The 26305-nt window shown below is 39.7% G+C and overlaps 1 protein-coding gene across 3 annotated transcripts in view; it reads left to right on the top strand.

The window, feature by feature from the left end:
* Positions 1–26305, top strand: part of ZNF462 (zinc finger protein 462) — a 143622-nt gene that overhangs the window by 60577 nt on the left and 56740 nt on the right. For 2 of the 3 annotated variants that reach the window (XM_021714601.1, XM_008062285.2), the window contains exons 4-7: positions 741–905; positions 2576–2679; positions 5599–5717; positions 8248–8439. In XM_021714601.1, the coding sequence (XP_021570276.1) occupies positions 741–905; positions 2576–2679; positions 5599–5717; positions 8248–8439 (580 nt within the window). Of the gene's footprint in view, positions 1–740; positions 906–2395; positions 2680–5598; positions 5718–8247; positions 8440–26305 lie in introns of all 3 variants that reach the window. The other variant, XM_021714600.1, reaches the window with a different exon arrangement.

Below are 26305 nucleotides of genomic sequence, written 5' to 3'. Positions count from 1 at the left end.
CCCCCAGGAGGCCTCTCATCACTGGTGCCCACATGCACTTCTTCGTTGCCAGCCAAACTGCTGCAGGCTTCTAGTGACTTAGCTTGCCAGAGAGCTCAATAAGTCAATTAAACATTTCGAGCTTGATTATCCCCCATTCTGTGCTCACCCCTCTCCATGATCCTGTTCCCCTCCCTCCCTCCCTCTGAGTCCTCCCATGGCTCCCCAGGGGAGGTTTGGGGTGGTTTCTATGTATGTTTTTCTGCCAAGTAGCCTTATCTGAAGCCTAGTTTTACCACAACGCTCGCTCTTTTCTAAGGCAGTGTGGGCTGTCTCTTGGTATCATTAGCACTTCTCAGCCATATCTTGGTCTTCAGTGTTTGCCACATGAATCTAACATCGCCAGGAGTAGATTTTTTAAATCAAGAAGTTCATTAATGGCGCAGCTGTGCAACGTTCCACCTGCGTAGTTGAAGCTGGTTTGAAAAACCAGATAACTAGTGGCAGTGACAATGAGCTTCTGCACAGAAATCTTCTCTCCTCACAAGCCGTAACATATTTGGGTTCCAGAGACTTTGCATAGTAGGCCGTGTGCCATGACTGTGACGAATCCGTTATATAAAAATACTCGCCTATATCTCACTTGGTTTTTAACCTGCTAATCTGCTTTAAAAATAAAATATGCTAGTAAACTGCAAGAATGAATTCCGACAATTGAGGTAGGACTCGGAGTACTGATGGCTACCACTGTATTTTACCAGCCTTTTGGTCACTTAGAAGAGGTGCCAAAGATCAAGGAGAGGAAAGTGGTGGGCTACAAGTGTAAATTCTGTGTGGAAGTGCACCCAACGCTCCGAGCCATCTGCAATCACCTCCGAAAGCACGTCCAGTATGGCAATGTCCCCGCTGTGTCAGCCGCTGTGAAGGTGAGAACTGGAAGGTCTGGATGAGCGTTCTTGTGTGTGAGCGATTCAAGTTACTTATTAACCCCATTGCCTAATGCAGCTCAGGAAAGAGCATCTCAGAATGCGGGCATTCCTGAGTTATGCTTGGATTGGTTTGGATTGTTTTGATTTCTTTGCAGGTTGGACCTTCCTCATCTTTCTGTTCAGGGAAAGGTCGAGTTTCCATGTCGTTTCATTCCACGTGGATAGTTTGGTGGCAACAGAAGGTCCAGGATTCTCGGTCTAGGAGGCTTCGGGTCGACCTATTCTGCGTTTAGTGCCATTAGGTCTTCGCTCTTCCGAGTTGCCCGAGCTCTTGAGAGAAATCAAGTGGGTCCTGTTCCCATCATCTTCTGCTCCTCCTACTTCCTGACTTCTTACTGTTCTTATCTGGCTGAAGATGCAGAAAGCCCGCAAGAATCTGTCTTTGACTTCTTATGCTGGGGCCTCTGGGAAATGCAAGAGACTTTAAATCTAAAACTAAAGTCTTCAAGTCATAGTTGACCCTGAGAGCCCTTTGACCTGGTTAGTACGATGCTGACAAGGGCTTTTCCTCTTCCCCCATCATAATCCTAACAGCAGCCACTGTCTCAATAACTGAACCACCATCTAGGATATTGCTAAGCACTTATCACTTATGAACACAGAAGTCATTTCAGGGTTCTGCCCTTTCTCTCTGGATACATGTGAATATATTGTTGGCATCTGCCCTTCTTGATCTTGCCTCCTGCTTTGCCAATTTAGTGTAAAAGTAAAGCCTCTCTTTTCTCCATCAAAGACCGAAGCCTTCTGTCTTTTGGCAGAATGGTGGCACCCCAGGGGCAGCAGCAGACACCTTCTTCCTCACACCACTGTGGTATGTCCCAGGCTTGTTTCCTGGGATCACGAGAGAGAGACAGAGTGGCTCTTCCTGTGTAATCAGTAATCCAAGGAGCTACCTCAAAAAATGGGCAACTTAAAACAGGCTGCTCTAGTCTAGGGTCACCTTCTGTAGGGTGGGGGTCAGAGAGCAGGATCTTTTGCTTTGCTTCTTTTCCAAATGATGGCCCAAGGCTCCTAGATGACCATGCAATTCTGCTTTTCTCTCTTCCTTCCTTCCTCTCTTTTCTGTGAGCCATAACCCTAACCCAATTTTATGTCAATTTAAATAGGATGATTGCAATTTGGATTTTCTTTTGAAGATAGGGGAGAAGTAAGTGCACTGTCTTCAGCATGGGAAAGCTCCTCTCACATTTCCCAAACAGTGACAACTTATGTCCGGATATGTTCCCCTAAAATCAACACCACTGCATGAAGAATGGCAGTTGGGCTTGCCCTCCCTCTAGGGGAGCTAGAGAGGCAGGGGAGGAAGCTTTGACAGGAAATGCTGATGAGTTTGGGAGAATGACGGGAGAAGAGAAAAGCTGGGGGCAATGACAATGGATATTTATTTTGTTGGTGGGGCATGTGTGTGTGTGTGGTTCTCTTAGCAGGAGGCGGATGACCCTGCCCACTTGTTCCTGGATGGATTGGAAGCAGCCAAAGACGCCAGTGGTGCCCTGGTGGGCCGGGTGGATGGTGAACACTGCTTGCTTGATGGAATGTTGGAGGATGAAACCCGGCCGGGGGGATACCATTGCAGTCAATGTGACAGAGTCCTGATGTCCATGCAGGGGCTGCGTTCTCATGAGAGGAGCCACCTGGCCCTGGCCATGTTCACCCGTGAGGACAAGTACAGCTGCCAGTATTGCTCCTTTGTTTCTGCTTTCAGGCACAAGTAAGTGTTACTGGGTGGTCACTAGTGGTTCCTGGGAGAAGGTGTCATAGTGGAAGGCAGTTAAGCTAGAGCAGGAGAAGGCTGGATGAGGAAGAAGGTTCATCTCATAGTTCACCCCTGCCACTATGTTCCCTTCAGCCATGTCACCTCATCTGTAAAATGGGGCTGAGAGCAAGAGACTGACCGGGTAACATTAAATGTGGCAAATGCAGGAATTTTAAAAATGAGAATTGGAGGAATCACTGATTTACCCAAAGGGAAGACTCAGCTACAGGGAGTAGATGAGTTTACTGATTGCATCTGTTAGACATTCAACCAAAACTCAATCATTATTTGAGGAAGTAAAGTCCATTTGGAAAACTGAGTTGCTGAAGAGGTAAAATGAGGACTGTCAACCCATGTGACCAAAGAAATAACGCTTGCGATTTTTAAAAAGACCTTGAAAGGTAAAGAAGTTTATGGATGCCATAGACTGGCTTGAAATACAGGGATGTTGAGAGGGAACTTCCTGTCACTCATCACAGCTTTGAAAGTATAAATTTGGGATAGGTGTATAAGGCTTTTGGGAGCCATGGAAAGAGGGGTAGTGCTAAGAACAACTTTTTGTTGCCATTCTCTTTCAACGTTTTAAAAGAGAGGTAAATTTTCAATAATGCATTTGGACAGTCTTGGATAAAGATGACTGATTGTAAGACTGACATGCCATTTATTTTTAAGAAATAAATGATGGACTGTTTGGTTCTTAAAAAAGATAAAGTGCCAGTTGGTGGTTGTTGAAAAGCAGGAGGAAACAGCGTTTGTACAGAGATTAGGGTGGGTTGCAAACTCTTCATTCTCATATAGACCCTACTATCTAGTCTTTGTCATCAGATCCATATGTTGGCATAAAACTTGTAGAGTTCTCTTTAATTCATTAAGTATTTCTTGAACAGCATCTATCACATTGTCTGACACAAAGCAGAACTTCAGTCAACAATTGTGAAAAAGTGAATATATCCTGTGCTAGGTACAGTGCTTTAGGGGAACATAAAGTTGAGTAAAACACCATCTGTGATCTTAGGGAATTTAGGGTCTAGGGTTGGTTTATAAAGCACACATACAAATGACTCAACAAAAGAAAGCATGTGTCTTTTCTAAAAAATCAGAAAAATACTATGAAGTTTCAAAAAAGGAAAATAACACATCCACTTTGGAAGAGTCAGCATGGTTTTAAGGAGTGAGGAGCATTTGAGTCAAGTCATAAAGTAGGAAGACAGGATTTGAATAGTTTGGAAATGACATGATGTGGAGGAAAAACTGAGGAAGAGAATGTGAGGCTCACTGGAGGCCTAACTGGTGGTGTAGTTTAATCCTTAAGTTACATGTAAAGTAGTAGTAGAAGATAAAGTCTGACTACTTGAATGGAGACCCTATTTGGAGTTTTTAATCACTAGGAAATAGTGTTTTATAATTTAAATTACTAGAACAAGGAAGAATCTGAAATTGCTAACATTTATTGCAGTTCACTGTATGCTAGGCACTGTACTAAGTGTCTTGTACTAAGTGTCTTCAAGTATCACCTCATTGCATTCTCAAAAAAGTCCTATATGGGATGATCCCATTATTGTCTCCATTTTATAATAAGCAAAGTAAGGCTTAGGGAGTTTAAGTAACTTGCCTGAGGTCACATGGTTTATAAGTAATAGCTGGAATTTTATCCCAGGCAGTCTGACTCCATAGCTCATGCTCTTGAGTTGAACAGTAAAGATGGGTGGTGGGGAGGAAACTGAGAAGCAGTAATAGTAGCTAATACAAGAAGTTAGAGAGTGCTGGAGGGAAGGGTCTGCATGACTTAGAAAAACTGACTTACTGCATGGGAAGAGGGACAAAGTAAAGTACAAATGGCACCTAGAATTTTGGTCTGGTTGACTGACAGAATGGTAGAGTCATTTTCAGAAACCAGGGAATGAAGAAGACAATTTGTTTTGTGGAAAAACTGATGGATTTGTTTAGAAAAGGTTGAGTTTAAGATAGCTAAAGGGCATCCATAGGTAGATGGTCAGAGGCAACTGAAAATGTTGCTTTGGCACTCAGGAAGAGGGTATTTTATGTTTAAATGGTAAATTGTACCATTCCCATAAGACTCATTTAGAATGAAATTTAGTTTTCTGGAGTACTGATACAAATTAGAACTTTTTCCCACACCTTGTTTGGTAGATTTATTTTTTTTAGACTAGTAGTTATTATGAAGTACTGGGGATTCATCATAGTTAAATAACTTCCTTATAAGTTGCTTTTGGAAGACCGATGTACAGCGAACATGATTGTGTTTATCAGAAGAGATGACCAGCATTTTGATCACGTGACTCCTTTAAATACACTTGTGCTGTGCCTCCATGTTAATATAGACGCTGGAAACAAGACAGCCCATTGCGAGAAGGTCAGCTACTTTGAAACCTCCCTTCCTCACTCTAATGTTCATGATGAAAGTAGAATTAGAATTCAAAAAGAAAGTCAGCTCCTTTTAAATGCTAAATTTCTCTAATTCCCATTCTTGTTTTTGAATAATTTAGGGGACTGATTGATAGGCATTTTCACTGACTTGGCATAAACTAGAATTCACCCATATTGTAACTTTTTTTTTTTAAGATACACTCTTCCAATTATTAGTTCTCTGAAAAAGGAAAATAAAGGTTTTACATGACCTATTGCCATTGCTATAGCCCAAAAAGGTCTCTTGATCGCTCCCTTTAACTTTCTCTCCTCTTAGAGGCATTATAACTCTTGATAATTAATTAATTAACTTGGTAAATGCCATTATTGGAAAGTAAACAAAAGGGCTCTGAACGGCTTAGAAGTAGGACTCCTGGAAAAGCACAATGAGGAAATGTGTGCAATTTTTGACCTTGTCATTTTTCTTTTTTCTCTATCCACATCAAGTTTGGATCGCCATATGCAAACACACCACGGACACCACAAACCATTCCGATGCAAACTCTGCTCCTTCAAGTCCTCCTATAACAGCAGGCTGAAAACACATATACTCAAAGCTCATGCTGGTGAGTTGGTGATGCATGAGTTCTTCAGCACTCTCTGATTCTGAAATCTAATGGTTTTTATTGAGTGAAATTATAATTATCTTGCTTCACATTTAAGGATAAGTTTAGTCTTGAGAGGTTGCATATTCTGTTTTATTTTTATCTAGTAAAGAGAAATGAAAGAAAATCACCCCAAACCAGAATAATACAAAACTCTTGTCATTGTTGATTAATGCTATTAACAGATTAGAATTAAACTGTTTTGTTTTTAAATAAATTTCTAAATTACCCAGCCTTTCAAATAGAGTTGCAGAAAACTATTATATCCATTAAAGAGACTTCCCAACTGAAATAAAGTTATAATCTTAAGGAAGCTTGAATAGACAAAGAAAACTCAAGTTATGTTTGATTTCTCAAGAAATGTTCTTAATACATTTCCATACTTCAGATAGAAAATGATTTTTGAGGCCAGGTGAAATGACTCACACCTGAATTTCAGCACTTTGCGAGGTGAGGCAGGAAGATTACTTGAGCCCAAGAGTTCATGACCAGCCTGGGCAATATAGTAAGACCCCAGATATAAAAAAAAAGAAGAAGAAGAAAATTAGCCAGTGCCATCCTCGGTGGCTCAGCCTGTACTCCCAGTACTTGGGGTGGCCAAGGCGAGTGGATTGCCTGAGCCCGCAGGTTCGAGACCAGCCTGAGTAACTTGGTGAGACTTCATCTCTACAATAAATCAAAAATTAGCCGGTCATGGTAGCACACACCTGTAGTTCTGGCTACTTGGAAGGCTGAGGTGGAAGAATTGCCAAAGCCCAATAGGTCGACATTGGGATGGCCGTGAGTGTGCCACTGCACTCCAGCCTGGGTAACACAGTGAGACTCCAACTCAAAAAAAAAAAAAAATTAGCTGGGCATGGAGGTGCATACCTGCCGTTCCAGCTACTTGCGAAACTCAGGCAGAAGGATCACCTGAGCCCAGGAAGTTGAAGCTGTGGATCATGACACTGCACTCCAGCCTGGGCAACAGGATGAGACCCCGACTCAAAAAAATGTATATACATATATTTTTTTCTTTCAATTATTTTCTCTGTAATTATTTTGAACAATTATAATTACAATGTAATCTAAAATATATCTTCCTTTCTATTTATTTTTATATTCTATATTATTATAAATGCTTCATTAATTTATTTTAATGGAATGATAGTTCATCAAAAGAATATGCCCAAATTTACTTAATCTTTTCCTTATGGTTGTACATTTAGTTTACTTCATATATTTTTCAAACATAAATAATGTATATTTCTAAGTAAAGCTTTCTATTTATGAAAGGATATTTTCTTAATATAGACTTTCAAAAATGGAATTATTGGGTTGGAGACATGAGCATTTCTTAAGTTTATCATTACTAAAAAGGAAATTGCTTTCTGAATGGATCTTACCAGTGTTTATCTGTCCAACCACATAAACATGCTCACTTCACACTATGAGTTTTTAAAATGTAATTCATGTAAAAGCTAAAATATGGCAAAGGTAAATCATATACTAACTTAATTTGGTCATGGTGAATTCTGTTGTACTTCAGTGGCATGAAATTAATTTAAAAAATGATACTCATTTTTACTTATATGCACTCTTTATTGAAGACTATTGGAGATACACACATTCAACCCCCCCTCTCGTGTTTACATGTACAACTTTCTTTGTTAGAGAAATTATTTATTTTTACCTACTTCTGCACCACTAACTAGACAGAGAGATGGAGTTTTATGCTGAGGTTTGTGAATTGGTCCAAAATGCATATACCAGGGGTGCCTCAAAAATGTATACACCTTTTAAGAGACGTTTGCCGTAATCAGAAGTGTCTGAATACTGACGGCAACCACCTTGAGCACCTCTTGTATTGCAGAAGTCATACATGACTTGTATCCATTTTATTGAGTATTACAATTTTAAGACAATTTTTTCCTTTCTTAAAATGTATATACATTTTGTTGGCACCCTTTGTGTATTTATATATGATGTATGGGATGAGAAAGTGTATGGTTAGCAAGCAAGTCAGAAACGAGAATAGCACTGCAGAGCTTGCACTGAGTGACTTTGTGCTTGAAAAGCCACTGGTAGACCTTTGACCTAAGAATTAAACATATTATTTTTTGTGGTTCATAAAAAGGAAGCCTACCATGATTATTTCTAATGTAGAGGGAAAAAGAGGGATTGGGAAATTTTTCTGAAGGAGGTATCGTAGACAGTTGGGTTTCACTCCTTATTGGGGAATCAACTCATAGCCTTACTCCTGTAAGTAGAGTATATAATGAAATGGACCAGTTTACTTGATTCCGGAGCTCATAGAAGAGTTCCCATCCCAAAGGAGCATTATAGTTATGAGAATGGACAGGTGGTTGGGTCTCTGAAGTTTCGTTCACAGAATATGAGACTTGAGAAGCATGTCTAGCATGAATTAATCATGTTATTTCATGTCTACCCCTGCTTTATACCCTTTTCCCTTCTTTTTCCTGTTTTGTTCCTTGCCACCAACTTCTTCCAGGTGAACATGCCTACAAGTGTTCCTGGTGCTCATTTTCCACCATGACAATCAGCCAATTGAAGGAACACTCCCTCAAGGTCCATGGAAAAGCCCTGACCCTCCCCAGGCCACGGATTGTCAGTCTTCTCTCTTCACATGCCCATCACTCCTCCCAAAAAACTACCCCAGCTGAAGAAGTGGAAGACTCCAATGGTAAAAATGGGCTTCTGAGCCAGAATTAACCACTCAGGGATGAGGTGGGCTGGGATTCATTGCCAGTCATTCTTTCTAGAGGAAAATCTTATGTGAAAACATGATGGTTCAAGTGAAGGAAGAAATGTGAAGAGGTTGAAACAGTGTAGAAATTGGAGCAGGAAGGGGAAGTGAATTCGCTGAGCATCTGTGTGGTGCCATAATCAAAAATGACAGTCAGTATTTGTGGGAGCATTGCTTGTGGAAAGAGCTGTTGTGTGGGATGGATTTGTGCTAGATTCTTCCACCATGGTTTCAAGCAAGAAAGTGAATGGAGTACCAGGCAGGTTTCTAGGATTGTTTTTGTTTATATTCTGTCTTGTTCTTTTTTTAAAAAAATAGTGCTATGAAGTGTTTGGGGTGCCACATATGTATGTTAACTACCCAAAATTCAGTGTAGGAATGAGAGGGTGAATGAGTGGAGCAAATATGAGGAGAGATCCCCCCAAAAATTGAATTATTTTTTGGAGGGCAGGCCCTTTGTGGTACAGGCTTCTCCCGGTAAGTAAGTATTCCCATCAGCCTCTATGTACTAGCTAAGCATTGTTGTGAGAGGCAGCATTCGACTTCAGTGAATTTTTTTTTTTGTGGAGATTCTTTCAGCATATTTGCCTATTTCATGATGGATGATTTACGAGTGCACCTGTCCACACTACACTGAATGTTCAGCAGTTTTTGACCAAAAACAGCATGCCTCACCCTCCCTATTCACCTGATCTCGCCCTGAGTGACTTCTTTTTCTGTTTCCCCAATGAAGAAAGCCCTCAAAGGGAAACATTTTGCCAATGTGGAAGATGTGAAACAAAAAAGGGCAGAAGCACTAAAAGGCATCTAAATTGTCAAGTTTAGAAACTTTTTTGAGCAATGGAAAAAGCATCTCTATAGGTGTATTGCATCAAACAAAGAAAGTGACTGAAGTTTAAACATGTAAGAAAAATACATCTGTTTATAAATAAATTCCTGGGTTTTTTGTCCCCCTCCCCTATATCCCCTTGTATTTCTGACAGGGCCACGTGATGTTAGGAGTAACATAGGGATTTATTACAGCCAAAGGTTCCTTGGGAAGCATTAGTTGGGAGGAGAGTTTAACTGTTCTGGAATTTCAGAAGAAATACAGAAAGCTGTGGAAAGGGTCTACTTACTGGCAATATGACTAAAGCTGTAGGGGAGAGTTTATGAATCTGGGGCCTGATGGTATGGCACAGTAAGCAAGGAAATAATTTATTGTTTTGATCAGACTGGGAAGGAGACCTGTTTTGATTACTCAGCTCACCTCAGATGACTACAGAGTCAGAGACTTAGAAGAGGAGAAAAACTGTAGATTTTTCAAAGTGTAGAACTGCTGTCTTCCAACTCATTCTAGTTCTTGAATCCCTTTTGCAGTAACCAGTTAACTGCCACTGACTTGAGTACTTCCCAGATCAGGGAACAGACTGTCTCCCAAAGTCTACTGTTACATTCTTGGGAGGAGCTTAGTGGACTAGAAAGAAAGTGGGACAAAAGCCTGGATTTGAATCTTACATCTCTCAATGCTAGTCCCACTTCCCTGGGCAACCTTAGTTTCTTATACCCGTATGTAAAATTGGATAATGATATCTACTGTGACCAATTATCTTGAGTGATTAATGAGAAAAGATATGCATGTAAAATATCTGATGTAACATCTGACACATAGCAGGTATTTAACAAATGGTCTTTTTTATTTCTGTGCTTTTCATCTTTTGGCTTCAATTCTGGCCTTTGGGGTCATTTATACCAAGTATGAATTGTGTTATTTTTAAACAAGAGACTCTTCAGGTAACCTGAAGATCTGATGACCCAACTTGTCAACATAGTGTAATGCTCAGATTATCAAAAGAGTAAACGAACAATCTTTATTCATGAGACCTGTGAGCAGACACCTGTAGGAGGAAATGAAAAGGTAAGGCCTGAGATGAATAGCTGCCTTTTTTTGATTGGTAGAATTTGGTGGCCTTTCTTTTGCAAATCACTTAACACTATTAAACATTATAGCTCCTTACTGATATCCTTGTCTTAAAGGACTTCTGCTTAACAAAGAAGGCCAGTTATGATAAATATAACTTGTAATGAAGTGAGCACTCAATCTCCTCTCCTGCTGTGTAGTATCTTAAAATGTAGGAAGAAGCCTGTGGTGTGTGTGTGTTTGTTTCTTCCAAGAAATCTGGGACTAGAAGAGAGCACTTGTGGAAGGGTAAAGAAAATGTCCCCTTTGCACTTTGAGATGTTCAGTTCACCAGAAAAGATTGATATACTGCAGCCAGAGTGCAAAATCTAATATGACCCAAATTTTGAGAGCATATTAATTTATTAATATGATTTTTAAAAAATTGTTTTCATCTTAAATGGAAACTACACTTGTTTAGCCATTTGGATGAAAAGGATCTATCTCAATACCACTCCCAGCAAAGACTTTTACTGGGACATTTCTCTTAACGCCATACCTTCTTTTCCCTACATCTTTCTCCCTTGGAATGTGGGTCTCAGTCAAGGGACAAGGGAATCCCATAGACCAACCACTTTATGGATCTTCTTCCTTTGCATACACCAAGAAGAGTTGAGTTCAATCAACTTCTTCAAACTGTACTCTCTGCCTAGAACTCTGTTATGCATAAAATAATTGAGAATGAATACAGTATCTTACTGGTCCTCTAAATACTTGAAATCAAATATTTAGAAGATATCATCAGCACTCACATCTGAGCTACTCAGGCTAAGTCTAAACCTGAGGTCTAACCTTTTTGAGGAGTAATTTCAGATTCTTAGAAGCTGGACTGTGGAGAGGGTCAAGTGTTACAAAAATATGACTAAATGATATTGAACAAATCTTCTCTGTAGATCACAGATAGTTTGTCTGTGTTTAGCTATAGAAGACAATATGCAATATCTAAAAATGACTTTTGTGTTGTTTCCTTCCTAAAAAAGAACATAGTAATTGTGAAAATTATGGGTGGTGACTATTTAGAGAGGCCTCTGCAAAAATAATTGACCCTATGTTGTTTTTAATATATATAAATAATCTGAATCAATGGGTCGGCAGTGTTTAGTTTAATGTGATGACAAAAATGTTGATTAGAAGGTGGGGTCAACAGAAGGACTATTCTCATGAATGACTAATTATGTGGAAAGAATAGTTAATGGTTTGTTCATTCAGTACATATTTTCTTGACTCTTTACTATGGGTCTTGCATAGTTTTGTATGGCTAAGAATGACTAAGGAGGCCCAGAGCAGGAAAACAATTTGCTAGGGAGCTGGGTGGTGGATTCCTAGAAACAGCTCAGTCTGGTGGATGGAAAAACAGCTGTGGGGCTAGACAGTAGCCTGTAAATTATGCTTTGAATGGTGTTTGCAACACACATGTGAAATCCAATTGCACATTTTAATAGGGAGAAGCTGTGGGGCTATTGGCTCTTAGTGAGGGTTTCCCACACTGCCGATGCCAGGACAATGTGAATGCACGCACCAAAAATGTGTTGCAGGCCTGGGGGAGTCGAGACCCATAAAACCAGGGAAATCACCAGTGTGTCTTTGGCTTTCCGATTCCCTAGTGAGGGATGTGAATAAAACACGTTGACATACTCACTGCTATTTGCAGTGGTCAAATGCTTGCTGTCTTGAGAGCAAGCCAGTCTTCTCTGGCAGAGGGATACTGCCTGGGAAGGGAGGTTCCTCCTAAACTACTCTCCCTCCCAACTCACAGGGAAGCACTTTAAGCGAGGGAAGCCGAGAAGGCAGAAATGAGAAGGTGGAAGGGAGATTTCACCCCAGCTGCCTGGCCATGCACCTGTTCCGTGCTTCAACAGAGCTCTTGGGCTCTGAGCTGTCAGCCCTGACATGTTTCACCAGCAAACGAATCCTCTATATATTCTTCATGATCAGTTGTTGGAAAGAAAAGCAACGGCTGTATGCTATTGGTTTTGTGTATAAGATAATGGAAAATGACATGTAATTGCTATTCTAAACAATGCATTAAGAGGAAACAATAAGGTTGTCAACAAAGGGAAGTGCTCTGTTGTGTTTGTGTTTACTGTGTTCCTTCTTCTGCCATATAAAATATAGGACTGGCTTTTATCAGGCTGTTTCCAAGTCTCTGCTTTCAGTGCAGAAAAATATACATACATACACAGCTATAAAATAACAAAGAAACTAGGACAGCCTAGTTCTGCTATGAGATTTGTTTAGGTCTGAAAAGCTACATAATCCATGGGCAATGGATACATAATTTAAAATTCAACTATATGTTTTACAATGAGTCCAGCCAGTGATGACATTCCATCTTTTTTCTTCTTCTAATTTCCCCTGGTGAGTAGATTATTTTGTTTCTTCTATCTCCCCAGTTATGCTGTATGGATTTACCTGCTTCAGAAAATAGCTACTATGATGCATTTAAAACAAAACCAAAAATAAGATGCTAAGACTAGGTACAAAATGAATAAGGTGAATGAGGATAACGTCATTTTTTTGCCATGCCCTAGTTAGCAACCACAGAAAATACAACTCTTGATCATGATACCCCTCCCTTTATAATATAGATCTCGATAGAGTCCACCCAGCAGAGAAGTCTTTGATACTATATGAATTAATAGAAAAATGTTGTAAGGAGCTCTGTGATTTTTTTTGTTTGTTTTTTAGTGTAAGTTTTTTTATTGTAACTCTTAGTAGACTTTTCTGTTCTAAACTCTAGAATAATGCTTGATAAACACTGTTTTTAATTAAGTCATTTCCCACTGAGGAACCATATCATAATCAAAGACCTCTATGACCACTTAGTCATGCTTTCTCCATTGCAGGTTGGCCTCAATGGCAAATACTGATGTTCCCACCATCTCTGTACTTGTTACCCTCGGCACCTAACTATTCTGTTTGCACTTCTATCCCTTTCAATAAGCTCTCTGGGAGCTTAGAAAGACTTCCTCCCTGTCTACTTCTCTCTGGAGTCTATGATGACTTCCACTTCCTTTAAGAACTGACTTTTATTGGCCCCAACCCTACTCTGATGACTCTTCTATCAGTCATCTTCTGAGAGCTCTATTTGTACTTGTAGATATGCTATTGGTTCTGATCCCTAGTTTTCTAATGGGAACAGTTAGGTAGATACTTATTAAATACCTATTTGTTTGACACACCAATGATTTCTTGGAGGCATCACAATTTTCAATTCAGTTAATTGTACTGAGTCCCCAAACATATCTAACTCCACAAAACCAAATTATACAAAGATAAGTTTATTTCACTTTCATTTCAAAAGACAAACAATCAGAAGATGAAGCCTTAGGGACTGCTCTAGCAGAAACTTTCTGACACAGTTATATTCTGCCAAGACAAAAGGATCTTCCTTGACAAAGAGCGTTTTAAATGTTGCTGTTGTTCCCTGCATAATGAGACCTTCTGGAGAGGTGGGAAACTGAAGATTGAGACAGGATTTTAGCCTTTTTAATCCTCAGAAGGAGCTAGAAAGTATGGTGGAGCTGGAGAAATGGACATTTCTAGTGTGATGACCTGGCAGAAGAGCAACTTCTTAGAGCAAATACACGTAATCATTGACCCTAGAGTGAACTAGCTTGCTCTCTGTGTCAAAAGAACATATTAAACAGTGTTTGGTTGCAGCTAAACCCAAAGTCAGAAAAGCTATAAAATGAAAACTGACCAACAAAACTCACTGATGAGAAATATCTGTTCCATCTGAAAACTTTTCCTACCAGGCTTTTAAAACAATGTATTGGTTAGAAGACACGCATTTTATGAGACTTGCATTGGTCAATTTCTCTAAATTTAAATCAAGGCTTGACAACAACCTTTTTCTTTTCGAAAACAATTTTTGGCCAGGCACGGTGGCTCATGCCTATAATCCCAGCACTTTGGGAGGCAGAGGTAAGAGGATTGCCTGAGTCCAGGGGTTCAAGACCAGCCTGGGCAACTTAGCAAGACCTCATCTCTACAATTAATCAAAAAATTAGCCGGACATGGTGGCTTGTGCCGCTAATTCCGGCTACTCGGAAGGCTGAGGTAGAAGGATCGCCTGAACCCAGCAGGACAAGGCTGCAATGGCTGTGGGCATGCCGCTGCACTCTAGCTTAGGCGACAGACTCGGCGACACTCTGTACTCTAGCCTGGGCGACAGACTGGGCGACACTCTAGCCTGGGCGGCAGAGTGAGACTCTGACTCAAAAACAACTTTTTTTAATTAACACATAATAATTGTACATATTTATGGGTTACATTGTGATATTTGGTACATATACACCAAGTGTAATGATTAAATCAGGATAATCAGCATATCCATCACTTCAAACATCTATCATTTATTTGTGTTGGGAACATTCAAAAATCTGTTCTTCTAGCTATTTGAAAATATGTAATAAACTATTTTTTATTTTAGTCACCCCATAGAGCTATAGAACACTAGAACTTATTTCTTCTATTTAGCTGTAATGTTGTATCCATTAACCAACCTCTAGCTAACACCCCTCCCCACCACCCTTCTCAACCTCTATTAACTACTATACTGCTCTCCACTTCTATGAAATCAACTTTTCTAGCTTCCACATATGAAGTGAGAACATGCAGTAATTGTCTTTCTGTTCCTAGTTTATTGGCAAACTATTCTGTAAAGGGCCAGACGTAAAATATTTTCAGCTTTGCGGGTCATACAATTTCTGTCACAGCTACTCACTTCTGTCATTATAACATGAAAGCAGCCATAGACAACATATGAACAAATGCATTTCAGTAAAATGCATTTCAATAAAATTTTATGTGTAAAAATAGGCCAGGCATGGTGGCTTACACCTGTAATCCCAGCACTTTGGGAGGCCGAGGTGGGAGGTTTGCTTGAGCTCAGGAGTTCGAGACCAGTCTGGGCAATGTGTTGAGACCTCATTTCTACAAAAAATAAACCTTAACTGGGCGTGATGATGCATACCTGTAGTCCTAGCTACTCTGGAGGCTGAGACAGGAGGATCACTTGAGCCCAGGAGGTCAAGGCTGCAGTGAGCTATGATTGTGCCTGCACGCTAGCCTAGGTGACAGAATAAGACTCCAACTCAAAAAAAAAAAGTGAGAGAGAGAGAGGCCAAATCTGGTACTTCGCTGACCCATGCCATAGGTGATTGGGGGCAGAAATTACAACAGTGCTCATGAAATTAATCCAGTCTTTCATACATTTTATTCGAAACCTTTATGCTTAACATGTGGACTATTCCTAGATGGCACTTAAAATGTAACTTGACCTAAATATATTCTTTGATTCATATGAAATGTAAGGTATTAGATAGAGCTTTAAAATATTAGTGCATGAATTACATTTAAACTTAAAAGGCAAATCTTCTCTAAGAATTGTGTTGAGTCTAGCTCCAAAGTATCAACTCATTTAACCTTGGCTACAGCAGTACGACACTGAAAAATTAAGATCTGAGATGCTACTTTTCGAAGAGAAGCTTTTCAGATCTCTAAATAGGTCAGACATAAAATTCAACCTTTAAGAGGATCCAATTAGTTGCTAGGGCATCAGACCTTCCATGCAGGTTCCAATTGCAGTCAGATTTCTCTTGAGGTGAAAGAAAAAAAAAGAGATTTTTTTTTTTTTTTTAAATGACAATAATGAAATGGAGACTCTCGAGTGAACAGTTAATTGTAAAATACAAAGATTGACATCGTTTATAGCACATAGGATGTAAGGCATAATTTTAAAGGCTTGACTATAATTTTTAATAGGTTCTGCTGGTCTCAAAATTATCTGACCAGACACTACTAACCTTCCCTTTTTGACATCAGAATTTCCACATTGAAATGTGATCTAGAGTTTATTTTAATACTTATTACAAAAAGTGACATTTCTACTGGAAAAACTTAGAGGTCTGCAACTCCAATGGAGCAAAGTGGCATTGAACACCCTGGATCTGCTATTTTACACCCAGAAATCTCCAAGGGTTAAACTGTTAGGACTTTGCCTCAATGGCAAGTAGGGACTCTCCAAAATTTTCACCACCCTGAACTCAAAGATTGTGTGATAGACCCTTCCCAAGAAACCCACCTGCCTGGGATTTATGTCTTTTTGAATTAGCCACAGTTTTCTGTGCCAAGGATGAAAACATTTCAAGTGTAGACTTTTCATATCCTGGGAACTTCACGAACCCATCTCCCTTTTCCCATGCCAACAAAAACATTTGTTCATCAGAAATATAATCACATACTACCAAACTTATTCAGAGCTAGTTCCCAGTAACACCAGAGTTTGCTTTATAGATTCACATCTGACTATTGCATCTCTTGGTGAACTGCTTGGAGATTACCTCAAGTTCCAGAACCTCAGTTGTGGAAAGTGTCTAAAAGAGAAGAAACCTACTTTTTTATTTGGCAGAGAAATACATTCAATCATTAGTCGGATAATCTAAATGTCTAATATCAGTCCTTTTTTAAAATGAAGAATTTTCCCTTGTCTTCTTATTGCCCATCTCGAACTTTCTTTCCCTGGAGCTGAAGCTAGTATTTTTAACCTGATTTTATTTGAGACAAAAATCCCTCAAACTGTCTTGAGACTTCTTATGACTCATGGGTCATCTCCTCTTTTTCTGGTCTGCAAGAGGGGATTTTACACAGCAGAGGAAGAGTACGGAAGTTAGGAGATGTAACTAGGGTGATTCAGAAATAGAAATCCTGCAGTAGCCCTGCTGGAGCAGAAGATATATCCTGGGAAAGATGAGTATGTGAAAAATAATTTTTTTAAAGTGCATAGATAAGAAGATGCCAGAAATAACCTCTTAGAAACAATTATTATTCTAGCAACACATTATATGAATTTTGATGGTATGGCCCAGGACGGCATGTCCAGATGACATACACATGTTTCAGTAACTCATTCTTAACTCTAAGTAAATGCCAACTGAAAAAACCCAATGGTGATGATTAAACAAAAATGGTAAGATAACAAATGACCAAGTTGACAAGTGAGGCAAGCGCGCAGGAGAAAAGATCCACTTGCTTTTTGCTGGATTCAGTCCCTTGCTGTTTATGCCCAGGAAAGGATATGTTCCTGCCATTGGGTCTCTTCTACTTTGCAAGCAGTTTCAGAGTCATCAAGTCCAATCCCAAAGAGATGTTTGGCCAAGAATCTAGGGCCCAGCTAAGGTTTCATTTACCAGCACACCATTCATGGAGAAGTCATTCCAGGACTAGGTTCTTCAGCTTCCTCAGGGACACAAAATATTCTTAGATGACTCGCACAAGCCACTCTCCTTATGTCAGCTTTTATTTTGATGCACTGTGAGTCCTCCATCAGGGTTGCAGCAATAACCTCCATCAGGGTTGCAGCAATAACCTCCTGGAGAGACAGAACCTTCCACACCCTTTGTTGATTTTTAGCATTGTTAGTTATTTTTGCCCTTGGCCAGTTTGAAAGTCATCCATTCTGGTTTATGTAAGGGTTTTGCATATCTTCTCATTTAATTTTCAAGTGATGAAAAAATCATTTTAATTTTTAATTCTGCTGATTGCCTTAAATTATCAGCTTTAATATGTCTAATGAGTCAGAGGTACAAATGATTAATATTATAGAGAAGGAAACCGAGGCCATGAGGAATGAAATGATCAATCCAAAAGTCACAAGGCAAAAAATAAACACACACTCACACACACACACAACACACACACATACAAACATACACACACAGAAGTCACAAGGTGTATATACAGTGGAGCTAAGTTTCATTCACAGGTTGGTCTGATTCCAAAGCCTGTGCCACGAGCCTTTGTGCCTCAGTGAAGTCTAGTACCAAAAATACACACCCAAGAAATGATCTAGAATGGCGAAGGCACAGCCTCTTATATGCTCAGAAACTCCAGACCTTAGAAATGAAACAAGAGACAAGGTGTTATTATTTATTGATATTTAGAGCTTAAGTTAATAGATACACAAATGGTGTTAGGCTAAAAGAATAGAATATAATGAAGTAAGAAATTGTGTGTCTGAATTTTAATGACTGTAGCTGTGGAGAAAAGGAATTAATGAATCGCATAGGCCTTCTTGGAAGAGGCAGAATTCAGGCTAGACCTTGAAGAGTGAGTAGATGTGTATAGTTGGAAAGAAGGCTATCCAAGGAGGGAAGAGTATCAGAGATGAGCAGTCATAAGTAGTGGTTGTCTCCTTTTCGGATAGCAGCATAGATTTGTTTTTCCTCTGATTATAAAATTAATACCTACTTACGATTCAAGAGAAGTCTTATGCAATATAGAACATAAAATGTAAGGGTCGCCCATAATGCCAGCCTACTCCACCCAGAATAGTCTCTATTAGCAGTTTACTGAAGAGTCATCTGGGTATGTGTTCTATGAATATACAAACATAAGAGATTTATTTGTTTGTTTGTTTACAAAACCAAAACCTTTCTATACAGATCAGTTTTTTTCTTCTTGCTTGATAGGTCCTATCACTTGTCCCACTTTGGTTTTGAAAGACAAAGGCCCATATCTCAAAACAAACAAAAATGGTTCCTTTTCAAATAACAAATATTGAGAACTTAAAGACTTCAAATATCTTTTTATTTAAATGATGTACATATTTAAGGTGAGATTCTCAGAATTTCCTATAGAGTCTTTGAGATTTTAAGCCAATCAAAAATTAATTTTACTTTAAGGCTCACTCATCTCCTCAAAAATTATGTAAGTAGATTTTGTTTCCTTGCTACTTACTTGAAACTTAATACATTTAAAATACTGGCAAATGATCCATAAGTTAAATGACAAAAATCAAGATTACAGACTGTCTAGACTGTTTGTTAAGGGACAAATACAAAGTATGTTGGGTAGCTTCTGACCCTTGTTTTCACTTGCATTCCTGGACTTGCCAAATATTCTTAAAATTATCAGTTACCATACCTGTCTTCCCAACGAAGCTGTGTACTCTCTGAGGTCAAGGACCATTTCATGTTCATTTTCAGAGCCCTAGCACTGGGACGGTGGTTCAACAAATATTTCTTAAATTGATTTGAATTGGGACTGCCAAAGCAACTGCACACAAAGAGTGCCAGGAAAACAATAGTTTGTGTGAAAAAAAAAAAGCCTGGGAATCTGGAAAAAGCCAGTGGAATCTGGCTGTGTTCATAGCAAGATGCGCCATCCTGCATTGTTGTACATTTCCTCCCTCCTTGTGTTATTCCTCCCTTCTTGTGTTAACTAACTTCTACCTACCCTCTCCATTGGACCGCCACATCCCTTTCAACTTTCTGCCACCAAAGAAACTCATTCCTGTTTTTTCAACTAGCCAAGAGCAGGAATGAGTGCATTCCTTACTTGCTACCACCTCTTGAGAGTATTTCTGCCTCCTTCATTTAATGGTCTCTTTTAAAATTCCTGTTTTCGGCTTATTTCCTTCTTATCTTCTGGAATGTTCTTTTGTCTTCCTTAATGAACTCAGTGCCAAGCTCACAGCCTTACTTTCTACTTCAAATGTCACTTTATACTCTGGAATTACAATGTACGAGACCGGTGGCAATAACTCAACAGGCATTTTGTTCTCTTCAGCTGGGGAGATGGACCCCTTTCCTACTGTCCTCAAGCTATCCATCGAGACTGAATTCACCATAACAGCTCCATCTCCAGTGTCTCCAACTCCTAAGTTCTCTCTGATCACTGCTTGCAGTCTCCTCCTTCACCTAACCCAGACCCTAAGGTTAGCCATTTCAGAGGGGCTTTCTCCAGCATCATCCCCTGTCCTTCTCTGGCTCCCAGTTGCCAGACTCCAGCCCTGAACAACCCCTCACTCTTGCACTTCCTCTGATGTTAGCCAGTCTTTCTGACTCTAACCTCAATCTTTTCCAATCTGTTTTCCAGGTCATCCTTGTTCATCACAAACTCAGTTTGCTTTAAATAATAAACTTGAGCTTATTCAGACTTATCCCTATATGATGTCAATTTATGCAAAAGTATTTCAAGGTATTTCCTGAGTAAGACAGAAATAGAGTCACAACCAAGATGCTAGAAGTTGCAGATAGCTACAGTCTATCTTTTCTGTCCTGAAATAAATGGAGTGAGCAGTTATAGAGTTAATAGCTGTGGCAATCACAAATTATTGTACTTGTGAGTGGTAATTTTGCTGTTACTCTGATTTTGCAGTATTTTGAAATTTTGCCCATGGGTAAGTTTTTAATTAGGAATACAGAGAAAGAAAGATGAAGAAATCCACATTCACCTTGCATGCAAGCAAGAACAATGCCACCAATATGTCTATTAGAAGAGACATAAAAATTGTGATAACTAAACCACAGGCAGACAGTGAAGTGTAAGTGAAGTTCCCAGTTAACACATTAAAATCAGTAAATTTTATATATTGTTATATTAAGAATATAATGAGACTTTTTGCCAATACAGCTACAGTATACTTTGTATCTTACTTATTTACCTCTGTAATGGAGGTCTGGAAAACAGTAACTCTTTTAAAAATTAAGCTCAATGTTTAAATCAAATATCAGAAAGACAAGCTTTTTCTCTTTTAAGATGGTAGCTTTTAAGTGACCTTTTGAATGGTTTCATTATTATGTGCCTTCATTCCTTTAACTTAAAAAAAGATTTATAGTACTTTTCACTGTATTTCTCCCTCTTCTAATTTTGGGGGCTATTTTCTCAATTACAGTATGCCCAGGGGAGAACGTTGAATACATAGATATCACCCATTATGTGTTGCCAGAGCAGTAAAAGAGTTTGAGAACAAGCCAGGCTCAGTGGCTCAGCCTGTAATCCCGCACCTTTGGGAGGCTGAGGTGAGTGGATTGCCTGAGACCGCGGGTTCAGAACCCGCCTGGGCAACTTGGTGAGACCTCATCTCTACAATAAATCAAAAATTAGCCAGGCGTGGTAGCATGCGCCTGTAATTCCAGCTACTTGGAAGGCTGAGGCGGAAGGATCGCCGGAGCCCAGCAGGTCAAGGCTGCGGTGGCCGGGAGCGGCCTCTGCACTCCAGCCTGGGCGACAGAGTGAGACTCCAACTCAAAAAAAAAAAAAAAAGAGTTTGAGAACTTTAACACAGAGAAGTGGTGATTCTGTGAAAGTCAAGCACAAGTTAAGCATTCATTTTTTTCAATTTACTTATTTTCTAAATTGGAAGAAAGCAAAAATAATGTATAAGAAAGAAGCTTTGTAAACTATAAGTACTGCACATGGTGGTGGTTGTTTTTATACTAACCTTCATAATCCTAGTAAAAGAAGGTGACTCTACTGGGGTTGATCTTAGACAGACCCTCCCTCCCAGCCCCAGGCCAGTGGAGTAGTCTTCACTGTGCCCCTGGACTTCCTGTATCCAGAAAGGGAAGAGGGTTGTTGACAGCAAGGGACCTGCAACATTTTGATTGCCTCCCCTGGGCACCACAAGACCTTCCAAGTCCCTCCCACCCCACCCCCAGGCATTCTTGGTTGCCTCGGTTCCAATCCAGCTCTCTTACTCAGGGGAAGCTTCCAAGTGTTCCACGGAACCTCTTCCCCAGCTCTTCGCAGTTTTTTGCAGTGGAGTTTTGGAGTTGTGCTGCAGTGCTGGCATCGGGGCTGACAATTGCGATGTATCACTGGGTTCATTTTGATTGAGCAAATGCCAGGAGGGATCATTTTCCCCCAACTGGAGCTAGTGAAAATTAGGGGCAAATAATCTTATTGAAGCCAGTTCTTCATATAGATCATCTTAATTTAATAATGTGCAGATCACCATGGGGAAGTTGGACCCCTGAGTTTGAGGTTCCGCTTGAGAACTCCTGCGGGCTCAAATCCAGAAAGTACCATTCACGTTGTAGTTATTGAAATGATACACAGAGATCCTGTCTAGCTCCAGATCTCATGTACGTGTCCTTAGATAAATCGTTTACCCTCTCTGGGCCTTAAAGTTTCTATATGTACAATAATCATGCCTACTCTGTGAAGTTATTTCAAGATCAAATGAGATAATGCAATGGAAGTACTTTCATATTCCAAATTACTGTAGAAATATTAGATATTATTAAAGTAGTGTAGTAGAAGCAAATTTATTGTCAATTTATGATAATTTGTCATCAGCCAAAGATAGTATTTTCTTTAATGAAAAAAAAAAACAAGAACAAAAAATGTATGTCTAGCTTAGGAAGCTGAATGAAGTTCTTTTACATCATTAGCTTTTTTGGAGTCTAAAATGATTTAGTGTTTGGGAAACAGTGCTTAATCTGGGGCCCTGTTGATATAAACTTATTTGAACTTTAGGACTTAATTGAAACCACCCACACAATAAACTCCTTAGCACTTGATATACTAACTGGCTGGTGGAATGCATTGATAAATCCCAGTGTCAGAAGGCATTAGTATTATTACTGGCATTAGGATTAATTAATTTTTAATTAATAATAACTATCGCTTATTGCATATCTACTGATTAAGTACTTTACAAACACTATTTCATTTTATTTAATCCACAACCACAATCCCATGAGACAGGAACATCTATGGCCAGTTCTCTGCTGTTTTCAGGGGGAAAAAAATAGGCCAAAAAAGTTAAGTGGTTTGCCTGGGTTCTAGTTAACATCCAGCAGAGTTGGGTTAGGGTGCATGTCAGCTTGACTTCAAAACTCTATTTACTATGTCTCATTGCTTCTCTGAACCTTAGTTCATAGATCTATTTTTCTCCTAGAAAGTCATAAAAAGGTATCCCTATGAGCCTTAGGAAAATGCTCTGTGTTTTAAATATTAAAACCATTCTTGTATGTGGTCTGCTACAATTTTATTCCTATAGTTGTGGTCTTATCCTCCAAATATCTTGGAAAAAACACTATATCCCCAACTTCTACTTCCTTACCACTCTCTTTTCTTAAACTGCTGGAACCTCTGTTCTGCCTTTAGGATTTTATGAAAAGTGCTCTAGTGGAGTAATCTAATACTGGCTAACTCCAGTGACATTTTCTCTAGGAAAGAGTCATTCCTTCTTGCTAGTTACACCTGCCACTGCCTTCCTGCTCTCCCTCTCCCTCTGTCTGGAATCCCTTGCGGTGTGACCTTGATCCCTACCACTGTAATGAAAGGGCTTTCACAAAGATCGTCAGCCATGGCCTGTGCTCATATTCCATCCTTCTTGTTTTGACTGTGGCACTTAAAACTGCTGACTTTCTGCCCAGGGAAACTCTCCTCTTTTGCTCCTGCTGTATGTTTTCAGGCTCTCCTCTGGCCTCTCTGGTCATGCCTTCCCTTTACCTTGTTTTCACCTCTGCTCCTCCGGCTGCCCTCACATGTACCTGGAATTGATCCTCAGTCCTCTCCTCTGCACTCCTCTCCAAGAGGAGAGGTCTTAGGCCCCAAGACCTCCAGCGCCAGCCTCTCGGGTTAAGCTGGAGACCCTCTGTTCTTTCTGCTTCTTACTTCCTGCACCTGCAGATCTCATTCAACCTTCACCTCAAAGGCTCTGAAATGGAACTCATTAGCTTCCTCCCTAGCTTATCCCTCTGCAGGACTCTTAGGACCCAGCTAGAATCCTCTGCATCTTCGGGTCTTCTTGGTCCCATGATTCATCAACCAATCAATTGCCTTCTCAGTCCTCTTGTTTATATCTCCTCAATTTTTCTCATATCCACCTCCCTCCTTTCCATTCCCATCTCTTATCTAAGCCATTACTCTTTAGCAGCCCTGTGTTCATCTGCAGCCTTCTCTCTTTCTATCAGCTTCCTTATTCTCCTTGTACCTGACTGTAACCTAACTGGAATGAACATCTCTCTTCCCACCCTTTGGCTTTTGTTCATGCTGTGTCCCCTTTCCTTCATCTCTACATATTAATCTCTACTTGTCCTTCCAAACAATGTGCAAATTTCTTCATTTCTGTGCTGCTTCTGTCACGTCCCCAGAGTGAGTCAACTTTCCTTCCTCTGAAATCCCATGATGCTGAGCCCTACCTCTTTGGGGGACACGTGGTCCCTTCTGCTAACTCCATAATATTACCAAAAGGGAGTTCCGTAGGAACAGGGTTTTTGTCATTTAACCATCTGACATAGAGCAGCTTCCTTCCTACAGTATGTGTCCTATAAATGTAAAATGAAAATTAGTTGTGTTTTGTAGATAGTCATGGCAGTAGTTTAAAGTAGCTTGTCAAAATTTGAATTTTGTTCTAACACCAGAACTGCGCTGTCTGCTGATCACTCTACCAACAACAGTTAATGGATTCTATGGGCATTTGTTCAATTCTTTAAGCAACTCACTCATCTTAGTGTGTGCTGTCGTTCTCCCCAACAGCATGAGAGCTCTTGAAATATGATATCTGATTATCTTTGTGTCTATCAAATATCTAACATAACAGGCATACTTCGGTGTTATCGCAGGTTCTACTCCAGACCACCACAATAAAGTGAGTATTGTAACATGCCAACTCACACAAATCTTTCAGTTTCCCAGTGCATATAAAAATTATGTTTCTACTATACTGTAGTCTGTTAGGTGTGCAACAGCATTATGTCTAAAAAAATGTATATAACTTAATTTAAAAACACTTTATTGCTAAAAAAAATGCTAATGATCATCTGAACTTTCAGTAAGTCATCATCTTTTTGCTGGTGAAGAGTCTTGCCTCAGTGTTGATGGCTGCTAACTTATCAGGGTGCTAGTTGCTGAAGGATGGGTAACTGTGGCAATTTATTCAAATAAGGCAACAGTGAAGTTTGCTGTATCACTTGACTCTTTCACAAAAGATATCTCTGTAGCACACCATGCTGTTTGACAGCATTTTACCCACAGTAGAACTTATTTCAAAATTGGAATCAATTATCTTAAACCCAGTCACTGCTTTTACTAAGTTTATGGATATTCTAAATCTTTTGTTGTCATTTCAACGATGTTCATAGCATCTTCATCAGGAGTAGAGTCCATCTCAAGAAACTTTCCTTGCTCTTCTGTAAGACGCAACTCTCTATCCATTCAGGTTTTACATGAGATCTTATCATGAGATTCAGTCACCTCTCCAAGCTCCACTCAAATTCAGGTTCTCGTGCTACTTCCATCACTGCTGCAGTTATTTTCCTCCACTGACGTCTTGAAGCCCTTAAAGTCATCCATGAAGTTTGGAATCAACTTCTTCCACACTCCAGTTAATGTTGATATTTTGGCCTCCTATCGTGAATCATGAATGTTCTTAATGGCATCTAGAATGGTGAATTCTTTCCAAAAGATTTTCATTTTACTTGGCCCAGATCCATCAGAGGACTCACTATTTATGGCGGCTATAGCCTTGCAAATGTATTTCTTAAATAATAAGACTTGAAACTTAAAATTACTTCTTGACCCATGGGCTACAGAATAGATGTTGTGTTCACAGAGATGAAAACATTTATCCTTCTACATCTTCATCTGAGCTCTTGGATAATGAGGCTTATTGTTGATGAGCAGTAAGATGTTCAAAGGCATCTTCATTTTTCTGAGTAGTAAGTCTCAACTGTGGGCTTAAAATACTCAGTAAACCATGCTGTAAACAGATGTGCTGATATCCAGGCTTTGTTGTTTCATTTTTAGAATGCAGACATAATTCTTAAGGGCCCTGAGATTTTTGAAATTGGAAATGAGCATCGGCTTCAACTTCAAGTCACCAGCTGCATTAGTCCATAACAAGAGAGTCAGCCTGTCCTTTGAAGCTTTGAAGCCAAGGCATTGACTTCTCTCTAGCTATGAAACTCCTGGATGGCATCTTCTTCCAATAGAAGACTGTCTTGTCCACACTGAAAATCTGTTGTTTGTTGTAGCAGTGATCAGTGTTCTTAGCTAGATCATCTGGAGAACAGAATTTGTTTCAGCTTCTACATCAGCACTTGCTGCTTCACCTTGTACTTAGGT

The sequence above is a fragment of the Carlito syrichta genome, unplaced genomic scaffold (genome assembly GCF_000164805.1).
Source record: "Carlito syrichta isolate Samal-C Ts95f unplaced genomic scaffold, Tarsius_syrichta-2.0.1 Scaffold305685, whole genome shotgun sequence".
Classification (NCBI taxonomy): Eukaryota; Metazoa; Chordata; class Mammalia; order Primates; family Tarsiidae; genus Carlito; species Carlito syrichta.
The sequence above is the reverse complement of the archived record's forward strand: the minus strand, read 5'-3'. Positions and strand labels throughout refer to the sequence as shown.